Here is a 26903-nt window from a genome sequence, read left to right as displayed (position 1 = left end):
GCCGGAGACATCAGGACCACCAGAAGCCGCTCCCCGATGGGCCGCTACGGCGACAAGTGGCAGTTCGCCCACAGCCCGAGCTGTGCCCCCTCATCGGGACACCGACCCCCAGGCCCACTGCAAGCACGGAGATCCCAGATCAGCAACTCCAGCCCAGCCCCGGTCCAACTCCAGAGGAACACGCTCCCCGTATGGGCAGAAGCTGATGGTGTGCAAGGTTCGTCTTGTTCTTGGGGTGGCGCAACTCGGGCTGTGTGCGAACTGCTACTTGTCGCCATAGCGGCCCATCGGGGAGCGGATTACTCTGGAGTTGGAGGGGGCGGGGGGTAGTGTGCTGTTTGATCGCCCCCTGCTATCCCAGGGACAGGGAGACAGGACGTTCACCGAGGGCGGCCCGCGGAGGTGACAGCTGAACCTCCGGTCGGTCCTCGACGAAAGGGGAACTAAATCCCCATTCATAAAAGAGAAGGTGAGGGTACATTACGTGGGAGAGTAGGAATCCCAAGACAAAGTTGAGTGAGCGTTCACCGAGGGTGGCCCGCAGAGGTGACAGCGGAACCTCCGGTCGGTCCTGGAAGAAAGGGGAACTAAATCCCCTTCATAAAAGAGAAGTGGAGGGTATATTGCCCGGGAGGGTATAAGGGCATGTAGCCCCACTAGGATGACATGAGTGCGAGAGGTGATTCAATGCTGCGGGCACATTTACAAATTCAGGAATTCATTCAACACACTGCATTTCATACAGACATTTATTCTGCAAGAAAAAACTACATTGAAGACTCAAACTCGCGACTGAGGAACTGCCGGGATCAAGGCGCAAACTCGCGACCTTGCGGATATGAGCCGAGCACTCTACCACTGAGCCAGCCATTAAAATCTATGCAAAAAAAATTCCATTCCGAAGACCGACAAATTCCGAATTACGAAAAGTGTCTGGTCCCAAGGCTGTCGGATAAAAGATTGTGCACCTGTACAAACTATTTTTAAATGATACCAATGAACCTGCCTCCACCACTTCCACTGGAAGCTCATTCCACACCGCTACCACTCTCTGAGTAAAGAAGTTCCCCCTCATGTTACCCCTAAACTTCTGTCCCTTAATTCTGAAGTCATGTCCTCTTGTTTGAATCTTCCCTATTCTCAAAGGGAAACGCTTGTCCACATCAACTCTGTCTATCCCTCTCATCATTTTAAAGACCTCTATCAAGTCCCCCCTTAACCTTCTGCGCTCCAGAGAATAAAGACCTAACTTATTCAACCTATCTCTGTAACTTAGTTGTTGAAACCCAGGCAACATTTCAGTAAATCTCCTCTGTACTCTCTCTATTTTGTTGACATCCTTCCTATAATTGGGCGACCAAAATTGTACACCATACTCCAGATTTGGTCTCACCAATGCCTTGTACAATTTTAACATTACATCCCAGCTTCTATACTCAATGCTCTGATTTATAAAGGCTAGCATACCAAAAGCTTTCTTTACCACCCTATCTATATGAGATTCCACCTTCAAGGAACTATGCACGGTTATTCCCAGATCCCTCTGTTCAACTGTATTCTTCAATTCCCTACCATTTACCATGTACGTCCTATTTTGATTTGTCCTGCCAAGGTGTAGCACCTCACATTTATCAGCATTAAACTCCATCTGCCATCTTTCAGCCCATTTTTCCAAATGGCCTAAATCACTCAGTAGACATTGGAAATCCTCTTCATTATCCACAACACCCCCTATCTTGGTATCATCTGCATACTTACTAATCCAATTTACCACCCTTTCATCCAGATCATTGATGTACATGAGAAACAACAAAGGACCCAACACAGATCCCTGAGGCACCCCACTAGTCACCTGCCTCCAACCCGATAAACAGCCATCCACCATTACCCTCTGGCTTCTCCCATTCAGCCACTGTTGAATCCATCTTGCTATTCCTGCATTTATACCCAACAGTTGAACCTTCTTAACCAACCTTCCATGAGGAACCTTGTCAAAGGCCTTACTAAAGTCCATATAAACAACATCCACTGCTTTACCCTCGTAAATTTCCCTAGTAACCTCTTCAAAAAATTCAAGAAGATTAGTCAAACATTACCTTCCAGGCACAAATCCATGTTGACTGTTCCTAATCAGACCCTGTTTATCTAGATGCTTATATATATTATCACTAAGTATTTTTCCATTAATTTGCCCACTACTGAAGTCAAACTAACAGGTCTATAATTGCTAGGTTTACTCTTAGAACCCTTTTTAAACAATGGAACAACATGCGCAGTACGCCAATCCTCGGGGACTATTCCCGTGCGTGACCAGTGTAGGTTTTCTCCGGGCGCTTCGATTTCCTCCCACACTCCAAAGATGTGCGGGTTTGGAGGGCAATTGACTTCAATAACGATTGTAAATTGTCTCCCAGTGTGGGTGTGTGTGTGTGTGTGTGTGTGTGTGTGTGTGTGTGTGTGTGTGTGTGTGTGTGTGTGTGTGTGTGTGTGTGTGTGTGTGTGTGTGTGTGTGTGTGTGTGTGTGCGTGTGTGTGTGTGTGTGTGTGTGTGTGTGTGTGTGTGTGTGTGTGTGTGTGTGTGTGTGTGTGTGTGTGTGTGTGTGTGTGTGTGTGTGTGTGTGTGTGTGTGTGTGTGTGTGTGTGTGTGTGTGTGTGTGTGTGTGTGTGTGTGTGTGTGTGTGTGTGTGTGTGTGTGTGTGTGTGTGTGTGTGTGTGTGTGTGTGTGTGTGTGTGTGTGTGTGTGTGTGTGTGTGTGTGTGTGTGTGTGTGTGTGTGTGTGTGTGTGTGTGTGTGTGTGTGTGTGTGTGTGTGTGTGTGTGTGTGTGTGTGTGTGTGTGTGTGTGTGTGTGTGTGTGTGTGTGTGTGTGTGTGTGTGTGTGTGTGTGTGTGTGTGTGTGTGTGTGTGTGTGTGTGTGTGTGTGTGTGTGTGTGTGTGTGTGTGTGTGTGTGTGTGTGTATGATAGTGTTAGTGTGCGGGGATCGCTGGTCGGCACGGGCTCGGTGGGCCGAAGGGCCTGTTTCCACGCTGTATCTCCAAACTAAACTAGTGTGTGAACAGGCGATCGCTGGTCGCAACTGAAAATGAACAAGAATGATCCCAGGAATGAGTGGGTTAACGTACGATGAGCGTTTGTCAGCGCTGGGCCTGTACTCGCTGGAGTTTAGAAGATTGGGTGGGGGGACCTCATTGAAACTTCACCGAACAGTGAAAGGCCTGGATAGAGTAGATGTGGAGAGGATGTTTCCATTAGTGGGAGAATCTAGGACCAGAGGGCACAGCCTCAGAATTAAAGGACATTCCTTTAGGAAGGAGATGAGGAGGAATTTCTTTAGCCAGAGGGTGGTGAATCTGTGGGATTCGTTGCCACAGACGGCGGTGGAGGCCACAGACGGTGGATATATTTAAGGCAGAGATAGATAGATTGTTGATTAGTGCGGGTGTCAGGGGTTATGGGGAGACGGCAGGAGAATGCGGTTAGGAGGGAGAGATAGATCAGCCATGATAGAATGGCGAAGTAGAATCGATGGGCCGAATGGCCTAATTCTGCTCCGAGGACTGACGAACATGGACGTAAGTTAAACATTCAATAGAACTGCTGAACAGTGAGGATTTTTATCTCAAAATAGGGGAGAACAGTTGATCAGTCACTAATTTGTGGTGCTAAGTTAATACTTACAATTTACATTCCAAAGTTTGCTTTGTGTAAATATTTAGACAGAACATAACAGTTAAGTTGAACTTCGGACGTCAAAACCTGACACAACTGAGGAGCAAGACCACAAAAATGTAAGCTGCATTTTAAATTTATCCGTGGTGAGTTTATTTTAGAGATACAGCGCGGAACTGGGCCCTTCCTTCGGCCCACCGAGTCCGTGCCGACCAGCGATCGCCCATTCACACACTAGTTTAGTTTGTATAGGAAGGAACTGCAGGTGCAGGTGTGTGTGCGTTTGTGAGTGTGTGTCTTTTTGCGTTTGACAGAGAGTGAGCAAAACAGAGAGAGAAAGAGAGAAACGGAGGTGTAGAGAGAGACACGGAGACAGAGACAGAGAAAGACAGACAGACTGAGAGAGAGAGAGAGAGAGAGAGAGAGAGAGAGAGAGAGAGAGAGAGAGAGAGAGAGAGAGAGAGAGAGAGAGAGAGAGAGAGAGAGAGAGAGAGAGAGAGGGAGGGAGAGAGAGAGGGAGGGAGAGAGAGTCAGAGATAGAAAGACAGAGAGAGAGAGAAACTGGAAGAGTCAGAGAGAGAGATAGAGAGAGAGAGCCTGAGTTTAAAAAAAATCAAACTCGTGGTAAGCACGGAGAATGAACGTAGCGGGTACGTCAGAGCTTGGGAACATCTCCTCGCGGCTCGTAACGCTAATGGCAGGTATTCGGGAAGACTCGCTAATGGCAGGTAAGCACAGGAAGACTCGTGAAGATTTTTCAACATGTTGAAAAATGTCCACGAGAGCCCCGAGTGCCGACGAGTGGCCATTATCGTAAATCTCCGAGTTGGAAACAGGGCAAACTCAGGAGAACTCTTGGAATGAACTCGTACCATGGGACAGGGCTTTAACTCTCTCTTAAGTCCATCCAGTAATTTGGCCTCCACTGCCCTCTGTGGCAGGGAATTCCACAAATTCACAACTCTCTGGATGAAAAAGTTTTTTCTCACCTCAGTCTTAAATGGGCTCCCCTTTATTCTAAGACGGTGGCCCCTGGTTCTGGACTCGCCCAACATTGGAAACATTTTTCCTACATCTAGCTTGTCCAATCCTTTTATAATTTTATATGTTTCTATAAGAACCCCCTCATCCTTCTAAACTCCAGTGAATACAAGCCTAGTCTTTTCAATCTTTCCTCATGTGACAGTCCCGCCATCCCAGGAATCAATCTCATGAACCTACACGGCACTGCCTCAATCACAAGGATGTCCTTCCTCAAATTAGGAGACAAAAACTGTACACAATACTCCAGATGTGGTCTCACCAGAGCCCTATACAACTGCAGAAGCACCTTTCAAATAGATCATTATACAGAAAAAACAATAAAAACATTATTCCCTATTCCCATCCAACACCTCAATCTGAATTTCACGTGGCCAGTGCAATCAAGATCTCTCTTGAATTCAATTCAAAACGTAAGAAATAGGAAGAAATCAAACTTAAAATACCGACAAGGTCACCAATCCAAATGCCAGGTTATGTGGCGAAGAAAAGCAACAGTCTCTTTGCTGAGCCATATCCGCTGATTACTAAATGTTGAGAAGACAGAGAATACACAGTTAATTCCCACATAGATAGCCAATACATTTCCAAAGAGCAAAGGAACCGCAAACGCCTTGTCCCAGGCTCAACGACCGTACACCTGCAACTTCTTAGACTTACTTTTCAGGCCCTGGAGAGACCACACCTGGAATATTGTGTGCAATTTTGGCATGTTGGCCTTCAAAACAAGAGGAGTTGAGTATAGGAGCAAAGAGGTCCTTCTGCAGTTGTACAGGGCCCTGGTGAGACCACACCTGGAGTATTGTGTGCAGTTTTGGTCTGCAAATTTGAGGAAGGACATTCTTGCTATTGAGGGAGTGCAGTGTAGGTTCACCAGGTTAATTCCAGGGATGGCGGGACTGTCATATGCTGAGAGAATGGAGCGGCTGGGCTTGTACATTCTGGAGTTTAGAAGGATGAGAGAATACCTTATTGAAACATATAAGATTGTTAAGGGCTTGGACACGCTAGAGGCAGGAAACATGTTCCCGATGTTGGGGGAGTCCAAAACCAGGGGCCACAGTTTACGAATAAGGAGTAAGCCATTTAGAACGGAGACGAGGAAACACTTTTTCACCCAGAGAGTTGTGAATCTGTGGAATTCTCTGCCTCAGAGGGCGGTGGAGACCGGTTCTCTGGATGTTTTCAGGAGAGAGCTAGATAGGGCTCTTAAAGATAGCGGAGTCAGGGGATATGGGGAGAAGGCAGGAACGGGGTACTGATTGTGGATAATCAGCCATGATCACATTGAATGGCGGTGCTGGCTCGAAGGGCTGAATGGCCTCCTCCTGCACCTATTGTCTATTGTCTATTTTATAACACATGAGACTACACAAAGATTTATGACGTAAATGAGCAAGCTCATTCAATGACATCCTATTTTATCTGGATTATATTATTACATAGAAACATAGAAACATAGAAAACAGGTGCAGGAGGAGGCCATTCGGCCCTTCGAGCCAGCACCGCCATTCATTGTGATCATGGCTGATCGTCCCCTATCAATAACCCGTGCCTGCCTCCTCCCCATATCCCTTGACTCCACTAGCCCCTAGAGCTCTATCTAACTCTCTCTTAAATCCATCGAGTGACAGGGAATTCCATAAATCAACATTCACCCAGAACCGGTTCCACAAACAAGTAACAGTCTTTAAACTCACTCACTCTACATCCTCTTTCTATGACATTCACTCACAAATGTCCACACCTCACGCAATATGCTAAATCTCAGATATTTATACACTTTAAAACAATAACATTCTCAATCAAGAGTGAAACACATTTAAGTTGTGAAAGATGCGGCATGTTGGCCGGTGTGGGCAGGTTGGGCCGAAGGGCCTGTTTCCACACTGTATCACTCTATGACTAGTGTAGATGGGGCATGTTGGCCAGTGTGGGCAAGTTGGGCTGAAGGGCCTGTTTATACACTGTATCACTCTATGACTAGCAATGTTACAAAATTTTGAGATGTAAAAAATCAAGTCTGCAATTTATCCCATCAGATAAAGCATAACAATAAGTTTAATTTGACACCTAAATCACTTTCATATCTCAAGTAATAAAAAAGTTATGGCCATTTTCATACTCGGACATTAGCATCTTGTTCCCTATTGATTTTCTATGGACATAACAAAAAAGCTGTGATCATGGACAGTCAAAAGCCCATAAACGTCTTAAAAATTAAGAGAACTGAATGAAATTTTCAGTTATCATAGATTGAACCATTCTGAAACAAATATAAAATAATCTTACTTGGATGACCTGAAATTAAAGCATATAATTAGTTAGTTACCCAATTGTAGCTAATTTCAAACTTCAATTACTAGATCTAAACATCTATCCATTTCTTAATAAATGATTAACATTTTTAAATAGCCCAAGTGTCCAAATAATATTCACAAATAATTCACAATAAAACATGATTTTTAAATCTCATTTACATCAATTTATAGGCCAAATGGAAGGAATTTAGTGTTCATTTGCTGTAAATTAAAGTCAATTTAAATCGGCTTTCTAGTGGGTTCCTGTGAACGCGCTGGTTTAGAACGTTCACATTGCGCTGGATTTCTGCCCTCAAGTGCCCAGAAAAATACTGCGGGATATAAAGAGCCCAAAATGAACTACTCGCTATAGAAAACTTTAATTACAGGGTTATAACAAGCCCCATTTAATGTAAAAATAAGGTACAAACCTTTAATTGTTTGCTTTATAAAACCCTGGGGCTGCAAGAGGTTGCGGAGTGAGAGAGTGATTTTTAAACTACTATAAATATTATACAAGGCCATAAAAACTAATAATACCTTTTGCGACGGGGTCTTTCAGCGATTTTCCGTTAATGATTTACTAGGCTGAACATTTTCGATTGGAACAGCCTAGTAAAAATCGCGTTTTAAACCCGCCCCCTCTAAACAGCGCCAAAATCGCGGACACGGGGTAGGGCAGATGCTCAGCCACGATTCAGGTAGGTTTTGTAACATACCTACTATGACTAGTGTAGATGGGGGCATGTTGGCCAGTGTGGGCAAGTTGGGCTGAAGGGCCTGTTTACACACTATCACTCTATGACTCGAAGCTGGTGTAACGATATTGAATGTTCGGTTCCACAGATGAAGACCGCAAAGCGCATTGCGATTATTGGGGCCGGAGCGAGTGGATTAACATCTGTAAAGTGTTGCCTTGATGAAGGTTTACAGCCGACCTGCTTTGAAAGGAGCAATGATATTGGTGGACTTTGGAACTACCAGGTAACTACACTTGCCTCGGCAAAGCCAGCAGCTGAAACAAGGTCCAGTCTCAACCCCGGTCACACCCTCTCCTCCCCTCTCCCACAGGGCAAGTCCACTCCGTCATTCACCCATGGCTGATCTATCTCTCCATCCTAACCCCATTCTCCTGCCTTCTCCCCATAACCCCTGACACCCGCACTAATCAACAATATATCTATCTCTGCCTTAAATATATCCACTGACTTGTGGCCTCCACCGCAGTCTGTGGCAATGAATCCCACAGATTCACCACCCTCTGGCTAAACAAATTCCTCCTCATCTCCTTCCTAAAGGAACGTCCTTTAATTCTGAGGCTGTGACCTCTGGTCCTAGACTCTCCAACTAGTGGAAACATCCTCTCCACATCCACTCTATCCAGGCCTTTCACTGTTCTGTACGTTTCAATGATCTAGGAATACATTTGATAAGATCCCACATAGGAAATGACACACAGCTGGATGGCAGTGTGAACTGTGAGGAGGATGCTATGAGAATGCAGGGTGACTTGGACAGGTTGGGGCAGTGGGCAGATGCATGGCAGATAAAGTTTAATGTGGATAAATGTGAGGCTATCCACTTTGGTATCAAAAACAGGAAGGCAGATTATTATCTAAATGGCGTCAAATTGGGAAAAGGGGAAGTATAACAGGATCTGTGGGTCCTTGTTCATCAGTCTATGAAAGTAAGCATGCAGGTACAGCAGGCAGTGAAGAAAGCGAATGGCATGTTGGCCTTTATAACAAGAGGAATCGATAGGAGCAAAGAGGTCCTTCTGCAGTTGTACAGAGACCCAGTGAGACCACACCTGGAGTATTGTGTGCCTGTTTTGGTCCCCTAATTTGAGGAAGGACATTCTTGCTATTGAGGGAGTGCAGCGTTGGTTTACAAGGTTAATTCCCGGGATGGCGGGACTGTCATATGCTGAGAGAATGGAGCAGCTGGGCTTGTATTCTCTGGAGTTTAGAAGGATGAGAGGGAATCTTATTGAAACATGTAAGATGGGTTCATCTTATACGCTAGAGGCAGGAAACGCTAGAGGCAGGAAACATGTTCCCGATGTTGGGGGAGACCAGAACGATGGGCCACAGTTTAAGAAAAATGGGTAAGCTGTTTAGAACGGAGACGAGGAAACATTTTTTCACACAGAGAGTGGTGAGTCTGTGGAATTCTCTGCCAGTGGGCGGTGGAGGCCGGTTCTCTGGATACTTTCAGGAGAGAGCTAGATAGAGCTCTCGAAGATAGCAGAAGGTCGAGTCGCAGGCAGATCAGGTGGTCAAAAAGACTTTTGGCACTTTGGCCTACATCAGTCAGAGTATTGAGTATAGAAGTTGGGAGGTCACGTTGCAGTTGTACAAGACGTTGGTGAGGCTGCATTTAGAGTATTGTGTTCAGTACTGGACACCGTGTGATACGAAGGATATCGTCAAGCTGGAAACGGATCATGGAAGATTTACGAGGATTTTGCTGTGACACGAGGGGGAGATGTTGGGGCAGGCTGGGACTATTCCTTGGAGCGCAGGAGGATGAGGGATGATCCTATAGATGTGTACAAAATCACCTGAGGAATAGATCGGGTAGACACACAGAGTCTCTTGCACAGAGTAGGGGAATCGAGGACCTGAGGACATGGGTTTAGGTGAGGGGGGGGGGGGGGGGTGGAAAAGATTTAATAGGAATCTGAGGGGCAACATTTCCACACAGAGGGTGGTGGGTGTATGGAACGAGCTGCCAGAGGAGGTAGTTGAGGCTGGGACTATCGCAACCCTTGGACAGGTACATGGATAGGACAGGTTTTGAGGGATATGGGCCAAACGCGGGCAGCAGGTGGGACTAGTGTAGATGGGGCATGTTGGTCAGTGTGGGCAAGTTGGGCCGAAGAGCCTGTTTCCGTGATGTATCACTCTGTGACTCTGTGAATCCTTTGATCAGGAGAACTCTTCCTTGGAGCATCCAGGTATTTATAAGACGTTGATCATAAATACCTCCAAAGAGATGATGTGTTTCAGCGATTATCTGATTCCTGATGATTATCCCAACTACATGCACAATTCAAAAATCCTTCGTTACTTCAGGGCTTACGCTGAGAACTTCAATCTTATGAAATACATTCGACTGAAGGTATGTGTAGATCGAGTTAAAGAATCACATGTGTGGTCTGTGTACGTGTGTGTGTGCTATATATCTGCGCATGTACAAGAAGGTTCTCGACCCGAAACGTCTCTCCACAGATGCTGCCTGACCCACTGAGTTACTCCAGCATTTTGTACCTGTCCACGTTCATCAGAGATGCAGCATTTTGTGCAGGAGTAGGCCCTTCGGCCCTTCGAGCCATTCCATATTATCATGGCTGATCATCCACAATCAGTACTCCGTTCCTGCTTTCTCTCCATATCCTGTGATTCCGTTAGCCCTAAGAGCTTAAATCTAACTCGCTCATGAAAACATCCAATGAATTGGCCTCCACTGCCTTCCGTGGTAGAGAATCCCACAGATTCACAACCCTCTGGGTGGAAAAGTTCCTCTACATCTCAGTAGCAAAAGGCCGATCCCTTATTCTTAAACTGTGTGGCTCCTGGTTCTGGACATCGGGAACATGTTTCCTGCCTCTAGCCTGTCCTATCCCTTAAGAATGTTATATGTTTCTCTAAGGTGCCCTCTCATCCTTCTAGCGAAGACAAGCCCAGTCGACCCATTCTTTAATCGTGTAATCGTGTGTGTGTGTGTGTGTGTGTGTGTGTGTGTGTGTGTGTGTGTGTGTGTGTGTGTGTGTGTGTGTGTGTGTGTGTGTGTGTGTGTGTGTGTGTGTGTGTGGGTGGTGTGTGTGTGTGTGTGTGTGTGTGTGTGTGGTGTGTGTGTGTGTGTGTGTGTGTGTGTGTGTGTGTGTGTGTGTGTGTGTGTGTGTGGGTTGTGTGTGTGTGTGTGTGTGTGTGTGTGTGTGTGTGTGTGTGTGTGTGTGTGTGTGTGTGTGTGTGAGTGTTGGGTGTGTGTGTGTGTGTGTGTGTGTGTGTGTGTGTGTGTGTGTGTGTGTGTGTGTGTGTGTGTGTGTGTGTGTGTGTGTGTGTGTGTGTGTGTGTGTGTGTGTGTGTGTGTGTGTGTGTGTGTGTGTACGTGTGTGTGTGTGTGTGTGTAAAATATATTATGTTCTATTCCACAGACCAATGTCTGCAGCATAATGAAGGAACAGGATTTCTCTTCCAATGGACAGTGGACCATCACTACTAAAGATGGAGACGGCAATATTGAAACATCTGTTTATGATGCTGTTATGATCTGCACAGGACATCATTGTAATCCACACACACCATTGGATTCCTTCCCTGGTAAGTATAGCGATTGTAGTCTTAAAACGGGTGTGCAAAATCACCAGGGGAATAGATCAGGTAGACGCACAGGGTCTCACCCAGAGTAGGGGAATCGAGGACCAGAGGACATGGGATAAATTACATTTAACACAGAGAAGTGTGTGAAGTGTTGCATTTTGGGATGTCGAACAAGGGCAGGACCTACAAGGTGATTGGTGGGCCACTGGGTAGTGTTGTAGAACAGAGGGATCTAGGAGTGCAGGTGCATGGTTCCTTGAATGTCGAGTCGCAGGTAGGCAAGGTGGTCAACAAGGCCTCAGGCTTGTTGGCCTTCATCAGCCAGAGTATTGAGTCTAGAATTCGGGAGGCCACGTTGCAGTTGTACAAGACGTTGGTGAGTCCACATTCAGAGTATTGTGTTCAAGAAGGAACTGCAGATTCTGGAAGATCGAAGGTACACAAAATTGTTGGAGAAATTCAGCGGGTGCAGCAGCATCTATGGAGCGAAGGAAATAGGCGACGTTTCGGGCCAAAACCTTCCTTCAGACTGATGGGGGGTGAGGGGTGGGGAAGGAAGGAAAAAGGGAGCAGGAGGAGCCCGAGGGTGGGGAGATGGGAGGAGACAGCTCGAGGGTTAAGGAAGGGGAGGAGACAGCAAGGGCTAGCAAAATTGGGAGAATTCAATGTTCATGCCATCCGGACGCAAGCAACCCAGGCGGAATATGAGGTGCTGTTCCTCCAATTTACGGTGTTGCTCGCTCTGGCAATGGAGGAGACCCAGCACAGAGAGGTCGGATTGGAAATGGGAGGGGGAGTTGAAGTGCTGAGCCACCGGGAGTTCAGGTAGGTTATTGCGGACTGAGCGGAGGTGTTCGGCGAAACGATCGCCCAACCTCCGCTTAGTCTCACCAATGTAAATCAGCTGACATCTAGAGCAGCGGATGCAGTAGATGAGGTTGGAGGAGATACAGGTAAACCTTTGTCACACCTGGAACGACTGCTTGGGTCCTTGAATGGAGTCGAGGGGGGAGATGAAGGGACAGGTGTTGCATTTCTTGCGGTTGCAACGGAAAGTGCCTGGGGAGGGGGGTGGTACGGGAGGGAAGGGTATTAGAGTATTGTCTTCAGTTCTGGGCACCTTGTTACAGGAAAGATGTCGTCAAACTGGAAATGGTTCAGGAAAGATTTACGAGGATGTTGCCGGGATTCGAGGGGCCTGAGCTACAGGGAGAGGTTGTGGCAGGCTGGGACTGGTTCCACGCTGTATCTCAGAACTAAACTAGTGTGTGAACGGGCGATCGCTGGTCGGCACGGACTCGGTGGGGCCGAAGGGCCTGTTTCCGCGCTGTATCTCTAAACTAAACTAACTGTGTCATTTCAGAAGAGTTTGTTTTCCAAGTACAGGGCCCCAATTCTGTTTGCAATCAGGGAAATATATTTAGGTAAACATTGCTCATTAACTTGTAAAATATAACATTATCTCAAGCATTAACCTGTACAAATATTTCCTCATTGATATCACAGATGCTTATACGCTATTGAGCCAGACACACATAAAGTGTGGAAACAGGCCCTTTGACCCATATAATAATAACCATATAACAATTACAGCACGGAAACAGGCCATCTTGGCCCTACAAGTCCATGCCGAACAAATTTTTTTCCCCTTAGTCCCACCTGCCTGCACTCGTACCATAACCCTCCATTCCCTTCTCATCCATATGCCTATCCAATTTATTTTTAAATGATACCAATGAACCTGCCTCCACCACTTCCACTGGGAGCTCATTCCACACCGCCACCACTCTCTGCGTAAAGAAGTTCCCCCTCATATTACCCCTAAACTTCTGTCCCTTAATTCTGAAGTCATGTCCTCTTGTTTGAATCTTCCCTATTCTCAAAGGGAAAAGCTTGTCCACATCAACTCTGTCTATCCCTCTCATCATTTTAAAGACCTCTATCAGGTCCCCCCTTAACCTTCTGCGCTCCAAAGAATAAAGCCCTAACTTGTTCAACCTTTCTCTGTAACTTAGTTGCTGAAACCCAGGCAACATTCTAGTAAATCTCCTCTGTACTCTCTCTATTTTGTTGACATCCTTCCTATAATTTGGCGACCAAAATTGTACACCATACTCCAGATTTGGCCTCACCAATGCCTTGTACAATTTTAACATTACATCCCAGCTTCTATACTCAATGCTCTGATTTATAAAGGCTAGCATACCAAAAGCTTTCTTTACCACCCTATCTATATGAGATTCCACCTTCAAGGAACTATGCACGGTTATACCCAGATCCCTCTGTTCAACTGTATTCTTCAATTCCCTACCATTTACCATGTACGTCCTATTTTGATTTGTCCTGCCAAGGTGTAGCACCTCACATTTATCAGCATTAAACTCCATCTGCCATCTTTCAGCCCATTTTCCCAAATGGCCTAAATCACTCTGTAGACGATGGAAATCCTCTTCATTATCCACAACACCCCCTATCTTGGTATCATCTGCATACTTACTAATCCAATTTACCACACCTTCATCCAGATCATTGATGTACATGACAAACAACAAAGAACCCAACACAGATCCCTGAGGCACCCCACTAGTCACCTGCCTCCAACCCGATAAACAGCCATCCACCATTACCCTCTGGCTTCTCCCATTCAGCCACTGTTGAATCCATCTTGCTATTCCTGCAATTATACCCAACAGTTGAACCTTCTTAACCAACCTTCCATGAGGAACCTTGTCAAAGGCCTTACTAAAGTCCATATAGACAACATCCACTGCTTTACCCTCGTCAATTTCCCTAGTAACCTCTTCAAAAAATTCAAGAAGATTAGTCAAACATGACCTTCCAGGCACAAATCCATGTTGACTGTTCCTAATCAGACCCTGTTTATCTAGATGCTTATATATATTGTCTCTAAGTATCTTTTCCATTAATTTGCCCACCACTGAAGTCAAACTAACAGGTCTATAATTGCTAGGTTTACTCTTAGAACCCTTTTTAAACAATGGAACAACATGCGCAGTACGCCAATCCTCGGGGACTATTCCCATTTCTAATGACATTTGAAATATTTCTGTCATAGCCCCGGCTATTTCTACACTAACTTCCCTCAATGTCCTAGGGACAATGACCCAACTTGCCGACATGGGCCAACATGCCCCATCTACACCAGTCTCACCTGCTGCCCGCGTTTGGCCCATATCCCTCCAAACCTGTCCTATCCATGTACCTGTCCAAGTGTTGTGATAGTCCGAGCCTCAACTACCTCCTCTGGCAGCTCGTTCCATACACCCACCTGTGTGGAAAAGTTGCCTCTCAGATTCCCTTTAAATCCTCCCCTCTCTCACTCACCTTAAACCTATGTCTTCTGGCCATCGATTCCCCTACTCTGGGCAAGAGACTCTGTGCATCTACCTGATCTATTCCTCTGGTGATTTTGTACACTTCTGTAAGATCACCCCTCATCCACTCTGCCACAGAAGGTAGTTGAGGCCAGTTCATTGGCTATATTTAAGAGGGAGTTAGATGTGGCCCTTGTGGCTAAAGGGATCAGGGGGTATGGAGAGAAGGCAGGTACAGGACACTGAGTTGGATGATCAGCCATGATCATATTGAATGGCGGTGCAGGCTCGAAAGGCTGAATGGCCTGTTCCTATTGTCTATGTTTCAATGTCTAGCCTCCTGCGCTCCAAGGAATAGAGCCACAGATTCACAACTTTCTGGGTGGAATAGTTTCTCCTCATCTCAGTCTTCAAGGTGTGGGCAAGTTGGGCTGAAGGGCCTGTTTCCACACTGTATCACTCTATGACTAGTGTAGATGGGGCATGTTGGCCGGTGTGGGCAAGTTGGGCTGAAGGGCCTGTTTCCACACTGTATCACTCGGTGAGTCAACCACTGATGTTCTCAATGTTCTCGGATGATTCCAGGCATAGCATCTTTCAAAGGCCGATATATCCACAGCAAGGAATACAAGGATCCTCAATTATTTGAAGGAAAGAATGTCGTTGTGATTGGGATCGGGAATTCTGGAGGGGATATTTCAGTCGAAATCAGCCAAACTGCGAAACAGGTGCGTTACAAAATGAGGGATATGGCCGGTATAAAGGTACGCATGCATCGAACCATCGAAACATAGACAATAGGTGCAGGAGGAGGCCATTCTGCCCTTCCAGCCATCACCGCCATTCAATATGATCATGGCTGATCATCTTCAATCAATACCCCGTTCCTGCCTTCTCCCCATATCCCCTGATTCCGTTAGCCCCAAGAGCTAAATATAACTCTCTCTTGAAAACATCCAGTGCATTGGCCTCCACTGCCTTCTGTGGCAGAGAATCCCACAGATTCACAACTCTCTGCGTGGAAAAGTTTCTCCTCATCTCAGTCCTAAATGGCCGACCCCTTATTCTTAAACTGTGGCCCCTGGTTCTGGACTCCCCCAACATCAAGAACATCAGTGCCCTAGTGAGACCACACCTGGAGTATTGTGTGCAGTTTGGGTCTCCTAATTTGAGGAAGGACATTCTTGCTATTGAGGGAGTGCAGTGTAGGTTCGCGAGGTTAATTCCCGGGATGGCGGGACTGTCATAGCTTTCAAAATTAGAGCACATGGTATTGAGGGTAGAGTGCTGACATGGATAGAAAACTGTTTGGCAGAGAGGAAACATAGAAACATAGACACATAGAAAATAGGTGCACAAGTAGAACATTCGGCCCTTCGAGCCAGCACCACCATGCAATATGATCATGGATGATCATCCACAATCAGTACCCCGTTCCTGCTTCCGGCCTAAACAAAGTGCTGGAGTAACTCAGCAGGTCATGAAGTCATAGGTGATAGGAGCAGAATTAGGCCATTCTGCCCATCGAGTCTACTCTGCCATTAAAGCACGGCTGATCTAACCCTCCCTCCTAACCCCATTCTCCTGCCTAAGATATGTACAAGATGCTGGAGTAACTCAGACAGCATTTCTGGTGAACATGGATGCCTGGCCTGCTGAGTTATTCCAGCACTTTGTGTCTTTTCTTGATCTGAAGAAGGTTCCTGACTCTTTGTCTAGGCCAGAAGCAGGAACAGGGAACTGATTGTGGATGATCAGCCATGATCATATTGAATGGCAGTGCTGGCTAGAAGGGCCGAATGGTCTACTTGTGCACCTATTTTCTATGTGTCTATGCTTCCTGTCTCGACCCGAAACGTCACCTATACTTGTTCTCCAGAGATGCTGCCTGACCCGCTGAGTTACTCCAGCACTTTGTACCTGTCCACGTTTCATTCAATTTTTCTTCCAGGTTTTTCTGAGCACTAGGAGAGGGTCTTGGGTTTTGAACAGGGTTGGGAGTCAAGGATACCCAGGTGACATGGTTTTTAATCAACGTTCGGCCCAATTGCTGAAGGATCTCATACCACAATCCATCTTGAAATGGTTCGTTGAGCGATCATTGAACAAGAGATTTAACCATATCAACTATGGACTACAACCAGGCCACAGGTGAGAACTTCATCGGGAAAGGATCATACATCCATTGAACCATTAGATCTCATCTTGAGGGAGCCCAGCGTAGGTTCACAAGGTTAATTCCCGGGATATGCTGAGAGAATGGAGCAGCTGGGCTTGTACACTCTGGAAATTAGAAGGATGAGAGGGGTTCACTTTGAAACATATGAGATTATTAAGGGTTTGGGCACGCTAGAATCAGGAAACATGATCCCGATTTTGGGGGAGTCCAGAAACAGGGGTGACAGTTTAAGAATAAGGGGTCGGCCATTGCGGAGATGACAAAACACTTTTTCTCACAGAGAGTTGTGAGTCTGTGGAATTCTCTGCCTCAGAGGGCGGTGGAGGCCAGTTCGCTGGACACTTTTAAAGATTGCTGTCAGGGGATATGGGGAGAAGGCAGGAACTGGGTACTGATTGTGGATGATCAGCCATGGTCACATTGAATGGTGGTGCTGGCTCGAAGGGCCAAATGGCCTATTCCTGCACCTATTGTCTATTGTTTGTTGTCTATTGGATTATAGAGTCATTGACGCATCAAGCCATTGTGTAACAGAGAGTTAGATCTATGGAACGAGCTGCCGGAGGAGGTAGTTGAGGCTGGGACTATCACAACACTTGGACAGGGACATGGATAGGAACAGGTTTGGAGAGATATGGGCCAAACGCGGGCAGCAGCTGTGACCAGTGTAGATGGGTTTTGTTGGTTGTTACGGACACGGTGGGGAAGGGCCTGTTTCCGCGCTGTATCTCTAAACTAAACATTGTTCATCGTGATCACAGCATTTTCAGTCAACACCCGATGGTGAACGATGATCTGCCAAACCGTATCATATCGGGCAGAGTTCTGGTCAAACCCAATGTCAAGAGTTTCACCGAAACGACAGCCATCTTCGCCGATGGCTCAGTTGAAGAGATCGACTTTGTGGTCTTCGCCACGGGGTATACGTTTTCATACCCATTCCTGGATGAGTCTGTGGTCAAGGTGGAAAAGAACCAGGTGGACCTGTACAAGCTCGTGTTCCCACCCGCAATCACCCACCCAACTCTTTGTATCATTGGCCTCATGCAACCGTTGGGAGCCATCATGCCCTTATCAGAACTACAGGCTCGCTGGGCTACAAGGGTTTTCAAAGGTAGGATGTCTTCTGCTACGGGTGTGTTAGTGTGCGGGGGTCGCTGGTTCAAAATATCCACAGACTTGTGGCCTCCCAACCCCATTCTCCTGCCTTCTCCCCATAACCCCTAACACCCGCACTAATCAACTAATCAACTAATCTATCTGTCTCTGCCTTGAATATATAGAAACATAGAAAATAGGTGCAGGAGGAGGCCATTCGGCCCTTCAAGCCAGCACCGCCATTCATTGTGATCATGGATGAACGTCCCCATCAATAACCTGTGCCAGCCTTCTCCCCATATCCCTTGACTCCACTAGCCCCTAGAGCTCTATCTAACTCTTAACTCTTAAATCCATCCAGTGATTTGGCCTCCACTGCCCTCTGTGGCAAGGATTTCCATAAATTCACAACTCATGGGTGGAAAGGTTTTTTCTCACCTCAGTCTTAAATGACCTTCCTTTTATTCTAAGGCTGTGGCCCCTGGTTCTGGACTCGCCCAACATTGGAAACATTTTTCCTGCATCTAGCTTGTCCAGTCCTTTTATAACTTTATATGTTTATATAATATATCCCCTCATCCTTCTAAACTCCAGTGAATACAAGCCTAGTCTTTTCAATCTTTCCTCATATGACAGTTCTGCCATTCCAGGGATCAATCTCGTGAACCTACACTGCACTGCCTCAATCACAAGGGTGTCCTTCTTCAAATTAGGAGACCAAAACTGTACGCAATACTCCAGATGCGGTCTCACCACAGCCCTATACAACTGCAGAAGAACCACTTTACTGACTTGTGGCCTTCACCGCCATCTAAGGCAATGAATCCCACAGATTCACCGCCTCCTGGCTAAAGAAATTCCTCCTCATCTCCTTCGTAAAGGAACGTCCTTTAATTCTGAGGCTGTGCCCTCTGGTCCTAGACTCTCCCACTATTGGAAACATCCTCTTCTCCACATCCACTCTATCCAGGCCTTTCACTATTCGGTGAAGTTTCAATGGGGGGGACCTCGTTCTTCTAAACTCCAGCGAGTGCAGGCCCAGTGCCGACAATGTGATCATGGCTGATCATCCACAATCAGTACCCCGTTCATGCCATCTCCCCATATTCCCCGACTCCGCTATCTTTAAGAGCCCTATCTAGCTCTCTCTTGAAAATATCCAGAGAACCGGCCTCCACCGCCGAGGCAGAGAATTCCACAGATTCACAACTCTCTGTGTGAAAAAGTGTTTTGTCATCTCCGTTCTAAATGGTTTACCTCTTATTCTTAAACTGTGGCCCCTGGTTCTGGACTCCCCCAACATCAGGAACTTGTTTCCTGCCTCTAGCGTGTCCAATCCCTTAACAATCTTATATGTTTCAATACAAACCTTTGGAGCGTGGGAGGAAACCGGAGCACCCGGAGAAAACCCACGCAGGTCACGGGGAGAACGTGCAAACTCCGTACAGACAGCACCCGTGATCGGGATCAAACCCGGGTCTCTGGCGCAGTGAGGCAGCAACTCTACCGCTGCGCCACCGTGACCGCACTTTAGCACTAAATTATTGATCTGCACTGATTATTTTATATATTCTTCCAATTTCTTAGGGGATGTCAAACTACCATCGACAGCCGATATGATGACGGACATAATGGCGAAAAAAGAAAAGATGTCAAACAGGTAAAGGAATTCTTAATTCATAGAATTATATATCCGTCCATCTCTGAGAGTCATAGAGTCATGGACAGAAATGAGAGAGAGAAAGAGGGGGAGAGAGAGAGAGAGAGAGAGAGAGAGAGAGACAGAGAGAGAGAGAGAGAGAGAGAGAGAGAGAGAGAGAGAGAGAGAGAGAGAGAGAGAGAGAGAGAGAGAGAGAGAATAGGGGTGTGAGATACAGAGAGAGAGGCAGAGAGAGAGAGGGAGAGTGAGAGAGGGTATGTTGAGGTCCATGTAATAGGATCTTTTCTACGACACATCTGTAGACATTAGTAAGTCTCTGATGTCCTGACGACTCCTATAGGAAGATGTGAGCCTCCAAACTGACCGTTGCCTTTGTTCCAGGTACGTCAAATCCCAACGCCACACCATCCAGGTGGACTACGTCACTTACGCTGATGAATTGGCCGATCTCATAGGTGCCAGACCCAACCTGAAGAGTCTTGCTCTTCGAGATCCAAGATTGGCCTACCATGTCTTCTTTGGACCATGTACACCTTGCCAATATCGTCTAGCAGGTCCAAAGAGTTGGGGGAAAGCCAGGGAAGCCATCTTGACCACGTGGGATCGTGCTATTCGACCAACCAAGACACGTACATTGGTGCAAAGTCGTAGCAATCTCCCAATCCCTCTGTTCTTCAACGTCCTTGCCTTCCTGTTGGCTATTTGTGCAATCTTGTACTTTTTCTAGACAATTGGCCTTGAGTTTAGTTTAGTTTGGAGATACAACACGGAAACAGGCCATTTGGCCCACCGAATCAATAGGGAATAGGTGCAGGGGCAGGCCATTCAGCCCTACGAGCCAGCACCGCTATTCAATGTGATCATGGCTGATCATCCACAATCAGTTCCTGCCTTTTCCCCGTATCCCCTGGCTCCGCTATCTTTAAGAGCCCATATCTAGCTCTCTCTTGAAAGTTTCCAGAGAACGTGCCTCCACCGCCCTCGGAGGCACAGAATTCCACAGACTCACCCTTCTCTGTGAGAAAAAGTGTTTCCTCATCTCCGTTTTAAATGGCCGAACCCTTATTCTTAAACAGTGGCCTCTGGTTCTGGACTCCCCCAACATCGGGAACATGTTTCCTGCCTCTAGCGTGTCCAAACCCTTAATAACCGTATATGTTTCGATAAGATCCCGTCTCATCCTTGCAAATTCCGGAGAATACAAGCCCAGTCGCTCCATTCTCTCAGCATATGACAGTCCCGCCATCCCGGGAATTAACCTTGTAAACCTACGCTGCACTCCCTCAATAGCAAGAATGACCTTCCTCAAATTTGGAGACCAAAACTGAACACAACACTCCAGGTGTGGTCTCACTAAGGCTCTGTACAACTGCAGAAGGACCTCTTTGCACCCATACTCGATTCCTCGTGTTATAAAGGCCAACATGCCAAAACTGCACAAAATACACCAGGTGTGATCTCACTAGGGCTCTGTACAACTGCAGAAGGACCTATGTGCTCCTATACTCGACTCCTCTTGTTATAAAGGCCAACATGCCATTCGCTTTCTTCACTGCCTGCCGTACCTGCATGCTTACTTTCATAGACTGATGAACAAGGACCCACAGACCCCATTGTACCTCCCCTTTTCCCAACTTGACACCATTTAGATAGTAATCTGCCTTCCTGTTTTTGTTACCAAAGTGGATAACCTCACATTTATCGATATTAAACTTCATCTGCCATGCATCTGCCCACTCCCCTAACCTGTCCAAGTCACCCTACATTCTCATAGCATCCTCCTCACAGTTCACACAGCCACCCAACTTTGCGTCATCTGCAAATTTGCTAATGTTACTTTGAATCCCTTCATCCAAATCATTGATGTATATTGTAAATAGCTGCGGTCCCAGCACCGAATCTTGCGGTACCCCACTAGGCACTGCCTGCCATTCTGAAAGGGACCCGTTAATCCCTACTCTTTGTTTACTCTGCCAACCACTTCTCTATCCATGTCAGCACTCTACCCCCGATACCATATGCCCTAATTTTGCCCACTAATCTCCTGTGTTGGACCTTATCAAATGCTTTCTGAAAGTCCAGGTACACTACATCCACTGACCCTCCCTTGTCCATTTTCCTAGTTACATCCTCAAAAAATTCCAGAGTATTAGTCAAGCATGATTTCCCCATCGTAAATCCATGCTGACTCGGACCGATCCTGTTACTGCTATCCAAATGTGTGGCTATCTCATGTTTTATAATTGACTCCAGCATCTTTCCCACCTCCGATGTCAGGCTAACTGGTCTATAATTCCCCGTTTTCTCTCTCCCGCCTTTCTTAAAAAGTGGGATAACATTATCTACTCTCCAATCCACAGGAACTGATCCTGAGTCTATAGACATTGGAAAATTATCACCAATGCGTCCACGATTTCTAGAGCCACTTCCTTAAGTACCCTGGGATGCAGACCATCAGGCCCTGGGGATTTATCAGCCTTCAGCCCCATCAGTCTATCCAACACCATTTCCTGTGGATTTGCTTCAGTTCCTACGTCACCCCAGATCCTCTGGCCACTAGTATAGCAGGAAGATTGTTTGTGTCCTCCTTAGTTAAGATGGAGTTCGTGCCGACCAGCGATCGCCCGTTCACATACTAGTTTAGTTTAGAGATCCAGCACGGACACAGGCCCTTCCCCACCGAGTCTGTGCCGACCAGCGATCGCCCGTTAACACACTCAGTTTTCAAGTGCCTGTCTGTTCGAAAGGCCACGATCGTATCTGCCCCCACCACCACACAAGCCAATTATTCGGTCCAAAGAAGGGTCCCTTCTCCAGAGATGCTGTCTGACCCGCTGAGTTACTCCAGCACTAAGTGTCTTTTTTAAATAATTTATTTCAAAATGTTTTGCTCTCAATTAATTCATCTTATGTCTTACATCTAAAACATAGCTGGTCTCATTGAAAATGTTTCCAAATATCTCCTAATAAATATAATAAAAGTAAGTTGTCTTAAAATCTTGTTCATCAGAATAAGATTTTAGAGATACAGCGCGGAAACAGGCCCTTCGGCCCACCCAACACTACCCTACACACTTCCGCACACTAACACTACCCTACACACACACTGGGGGACAATTTACAATATTTACCGAAGCTAATTAACCTACAAACCCGCACGTCTGTGGAGTGTGGGAGGTAACCGGAGCGCCCGGAGAAAACCCACGCTGGTAACGGGGAGATGGTACAAACTCCGTACAACCAGATCTCTGAAGTTCCAGAGGAACCCCCGTGAATTAAAATCGTGAATTATTTCGAGAGGGTTTGTATCCGGCAACATGGATATACCATTGAGGCTCTACAAGGCACTGGTCAGGCCACATTTGGAGTATTGCGTGCAGTTTTGGGCCCCGTATCTGAGGAAGGATGTGCCGGCTCTGGAGAGGGTCCAGAGGAGGTTTACAAGAGCGATCCCAGGAATTAGTGGATTCATGTACGATGAGCGTTTGTCGGAGCTGGGCCTGTACTCGCTGGAGTTTAGAAAAACGAGGGGGGGGTCACACATCATTGAAACTTCACCGAACAGTGAAAGGCCTGGATAGAGTGGATGTGAAGGGGATGTTTCCACTAGTGGGAGAGTCTAGGACCACAGCCTCAGAATTAAAGGACGTTCCTTTAGGAAGGAGATGAGGAGGAATTTCTTCAGCCAGAGGGTGGTGAATCTGTGGGATTCGTTGCCACAGACGGCGGTGGAGGCCACAAGTCAGTGGATATATTTAAGGCAGAGATAGATAGATTGTTGATTAGTGCGGGTGTCAGGGGTTACGGGCAGAAGGCAGGAGAATGGGGTTAGGAGAGAGAGGTAGATCAGCCATGATTGAATGGTGGAGTGGACTCGATTAGCCGAATGGCCTAATTCGGCTCCTATCAAATGAACTTGTGAACTTAAACCTGTAACAAGAGGATTTGTGTATAAGAGCAAAGAGCTCCTTCTGCAGTTGTACAGGGCCCTAGTGAGACCACACCTGGAGTATTGTGTGCAGTTTTGGTCTTCAAATTTGTGGAAGGACATTCTTGCTATCGAGGGAGTGCAGCGTAGGTTCATTCCCGGGATGGCGGGACTGTCATATGCCTAAAGAATAGGTCGACTGAGCTTGTATTCACTGGAATTTAGGAGGATGGCTATCAGTACCTTACCTGCCAGGTAAGCTAAATACAGTGGCAGACACCAGGTCACATAAATTTAATGACAACATCGAATGGATGTTAAACCCCAAAAAATTTGCAAAAGCTATCAAGCAATATGGCACGCCAGATATCGATTTATTTGCATCAAGGCTAAATCACCAGGTACCTATGTATGTCGCTTGGGAACCAGACCCTGAGGCAGCAGCGGTAGATGCGTTCACGCTGGATTGGGGAAATTCTTCTTCTATGCATTTCCTCCCTTCTGCCTCATCAGTTGGGGACTACGCACAATTCAAATGGACTCTGCTTCAGGTATTTTGATAGTACCCGACTGGCCTACGCAGCCATAGTTCCCAATACTCCATGACATGGTTGTTGAAACTCCGATGGTGTTTCCCCAGTGACCCAGAGTTATTAACTGCTCTGTCCATATAGTGCTGGGCTGCAGCAGATGTTGAACGTGTGCCTCAGTATGGCCTTGATTATGACATAAAGTATAACGCTAAGAAAAGCCGCATAATGATAGTTAGAAGCGCTGAGGACAGCAAATCAACTTTTCCGACCTTTTATTTGTCAGACAGTCCTCTTTCAGTGTGTGAGGAAATTAAATACCTAGGTCATGTCATATCCGATGACTGGACGGATGACAAAGACCTCTACCGACAGCGCTGTAAAATTTATTTTCAAGCTAACATACTTATAAGGAAGTTTTCTATGTGCTCTGACTCTGTGAAGTGTTCCTTGTTCAGAACCTATATCACACCGTCATATACTGCTCAATTGTCCTCAAACAAGAGGACATGACTTCAGAATTAAGGGACAGAAGTTTAGGGGTAATATGAGGGGGAACTTCTTTACGCAGAGAGTGGTAGCGGTGTGGAATGAGCTCCCACTGGAAGTGGTGGAGGCAGGTTCATTGGTATCATTTAAAAATAAATTGGATAGGCATATGGATGAGATAGGAATGGAGGGTTATGGTATGAGTGCAGGCAGGTGGGACTAAGGGGAAAAAAATTTGTTCGGCATGGACTTGTAGGGCCGAGATGGCCTGTTTCCGTGCTGTAATTGTTATATGGTTATATGGTTATATGGTTATAATTGTGGTCTAACTATAAGAACAAGAGTATGCAGAGGCTTAAGGTATTGTATTGTATTGTATTGTATATCTTTATTGTCATTTCCTGAGTATTCGCATACCCAGAGGAAACAAAAAAACGTTGCTCAACCAGTGTCCATTCAGTGTGCATGAAAAATAAATAGAAATTAAAAAAAAATACATGTATCATGAACAAATTTAACACTCTACTAAACATACAACAGGCGTTCCGACCGGCAGCGGCACAACACTGGCTCTGCTGCAGTGTGGGGGTGTGTGTGCGATACTTGGCAAGGGGCAAAGTCCATTTAGCAGTCTTACAGCCTGTGGGAAGAAGCTGAGGAGCATCCTGCTGGTTTTGCAGCTAATGCTCCTGTACCTCTTCCCAGATGGCAGGATGGAGAAAATGTCATGCGATGGGTGGTAAGGGTCTTTGATGATGGAGATGGCTCTGCTGATACATCTCTTCCTGTATATGTCCAGCAGGAAGGGGAGTGGAGCACCAATAATCCTGCTGGCGGTCTTCACTATCCTGTCTAGTTGGTGCCGTTCGTACGCCTTGCAGCTCCCGAACCAGGAAGTGATGCCGTAGGTCAATGTGCTCTCGACAGTCCCCCTATAAAAAGTCCGTAGGTGTGTAGTGGGGAGGCCTGCTTTACGTAGTCTGCGGAGAGGGTGAAGTCGCTGTTGGGCTCTCTTGACCAGAGCTGTGGTGTTGGCCGTGGACGTCAGGTCATCAGACAGATGTAGTCCTAGGAACTTCACGCTGCTGACCCTTTCCACATCAGCTCCGTCGATGTGCAGAGGTGTATGGTGTTGTTTCCCCGCCCTCCTGAAGTCAACCACCATCTCCTTAGTTTTTCCCACTTTAAGTATGAGGTTGTGGGATTTGCACCATCCTGTGAGCAGGTCCACCTCCATCCTGTACGCCGATTCATCATTGTCACTGATGAAACCCACCACTGTTGTGTTATCAGCGAACTTGTTGATGAAGTTGTTATTGAGTCTGGCAGTACAGTCGTGTGTAAGCAGACTAAACAGAAGGGGGCTTAGGACACAGCCTTGGGGTGAGCCAGTGCTCACGGCTATGGTTTTTGATGTCCTACTGCCCACCCTGACTGTCTGCTGCCGTTGTGATAGAAAGTTCAGGACCCAGTTGCATGTGCCAGCATCAACCCCCAACAGCTCCAACTTCTCCACCAGCTGCTGCGGAATGATTGTATTGAAAGCAGAGCTGAAGTCTATGAAGAGGATCCTGGCATAGGTATTTTTCCGATCGAGATGTGACAATACAAGGTTCAGTGTTGTTGAGACTGCGTCCTCTGTGGATCGGTTGGCTCTGTAGGCAAACTGCAGTGGGTCTAGGTCGGCAGGTAGACTATTTTTGATGTGCTGCATAACTAGTCGCTCAAAACACTTCATTACAATGGGTGTTAGGGCCACTGGTCGAAAGTCATTATGGCAGGCTGGGTTTGGTTTCTTCGGGACAGGGACGATGGTGGCACTCTTAAGACAGTTGGGCACTACTGCCTGGCTGAGTGAGATATTAAAAATGTCTGTGAAGACATCTTTCAGTTGCTCGGCACAGTCTCTTAGAACGCATCCAGGAATGTTGTCCGGCCCTGCAGCTTTGTGTGGATTGATGCTGGCAAAGGCCTTTTTAACTCCGGCTGCGGACAGCCTGAGCGACTGGTCACTGGGAGATGGCAGTAGTGCACGTGTCTGGGTGCTGTTTTTAACCTCAAACCGTGCGTAGAACTCGTTCAGTTCATCTGGTAGGGAGGGGTTGTTTTGGCATATCCGCAGCGGGGGGGGGGCTTGTAGTCAGTGATGGTCTGAAATCCCTGCCACAAGCGGCGTGTGTCTTTGTCATTTGCGAAGTGGCTATTGAGCTTTTGTCCGTACAGCCTCTTCGCTTCCCTGATCCCCCGGGATAGGTTACCCCTTGCCAGTTTGTATGCTGCGTTGTCCCCAGATTTGAATGCCGCATTCCGGATTCTCAGTAGGGAACACACTTCCCCAGTTAGCCAAGGTT

The 26903-nt window shown here is 46.7% G+C and overlaps 1 protein-coding gene across 3 annotated transcripts; it reads left to right on the top strand.

Moving 5' to 3' along the window:
- The first annotated feature begins 3616 nt into the window (after window positions 1–3616).
- LOC129694814 (flavin-containing monooxygenase 5-like) lies at window positions 3617–25158 on the top strand. Of its 3 annotated transcripts, none has more exons than XM_055631567.1 (9): window positions 3625–3786; window positions 7855–7992; window positions 9943–10131; window positions 11168–11333; window positions 15254–15396; window positions 16620–16819; window positions 17609–17961; window positions 19533–19605; window positions 19987–25158. In XM_055631567.1, exons 2-9 carry the CDS (start codon window positions 7855–7857, stop codon window positions 20330–20332), a joined length of 1608 nt encoding a protein of 535 aa, XP_055487542.1. In that variant the 5' UTR covers window positions 3625–3786; the 3' UTR covers window positions 20333–25158. The 3 variants fall into 3 exon arrangements, with proteins under 3 accessions (XP_055487545.1, XP_055487542.1, XP_055487544.1); XM_055631569.1 differs by having other exon boundaries at window positions 3759–3813; XM_055631570.1 differs by lacking the exon at window positions 19987–25158 and having other exon boundaries at window positions 3617–3786; window positions 19533–19609.
- Window positions 25159–26903: the final 1745 nt, after the last annotated feature.

The sequence above is a fragment of the Leucoraja erinacea genome, unplaced genomic scaffold (assembly GCF_028641065.1).
Source record: "Leucoraja erinacea ecotype New England unplaced genomic scaffold, Leri_hhj_1 Leri_809S, whole genome shotgun sequence".
Classification (NCBI taxonomy): Eukaryota; Metazoa; Chordata; class Chondrichthyes; order Rajiformes; family Rajidae; genus Leucoraja; species Leucoraja erinaceus.
Note: the sequence above shows the minus strand (reverse complement) of the source record. Positions and strands in the feature narration are given on the sequence as shown.

Bases quoted from the DNA above. Each gene is read 5' to 3' on its own strand.
- LOC129694814 (XM_055631567.1), top strand. From the start codon at position 7,855: ATGAAGACCGCAAAGCGCATTGCGATTATTGGGGCCGGAGCGAGTGGA. The intron at 7,993-9,942 runs GTAACTACACTT...TCCTTTGATCAG, and splicing joins GTGGACTTTGGAACTACCAG to GAGAACTCTTCCTTGGAGCA. The intron at 16,820-17,608 runs GTGAGAACTTCA...TCGTGATCACAG, and splicing joins GGACTACAACCAGGCCACAG to CATTTTCAGTCAACACCCGA.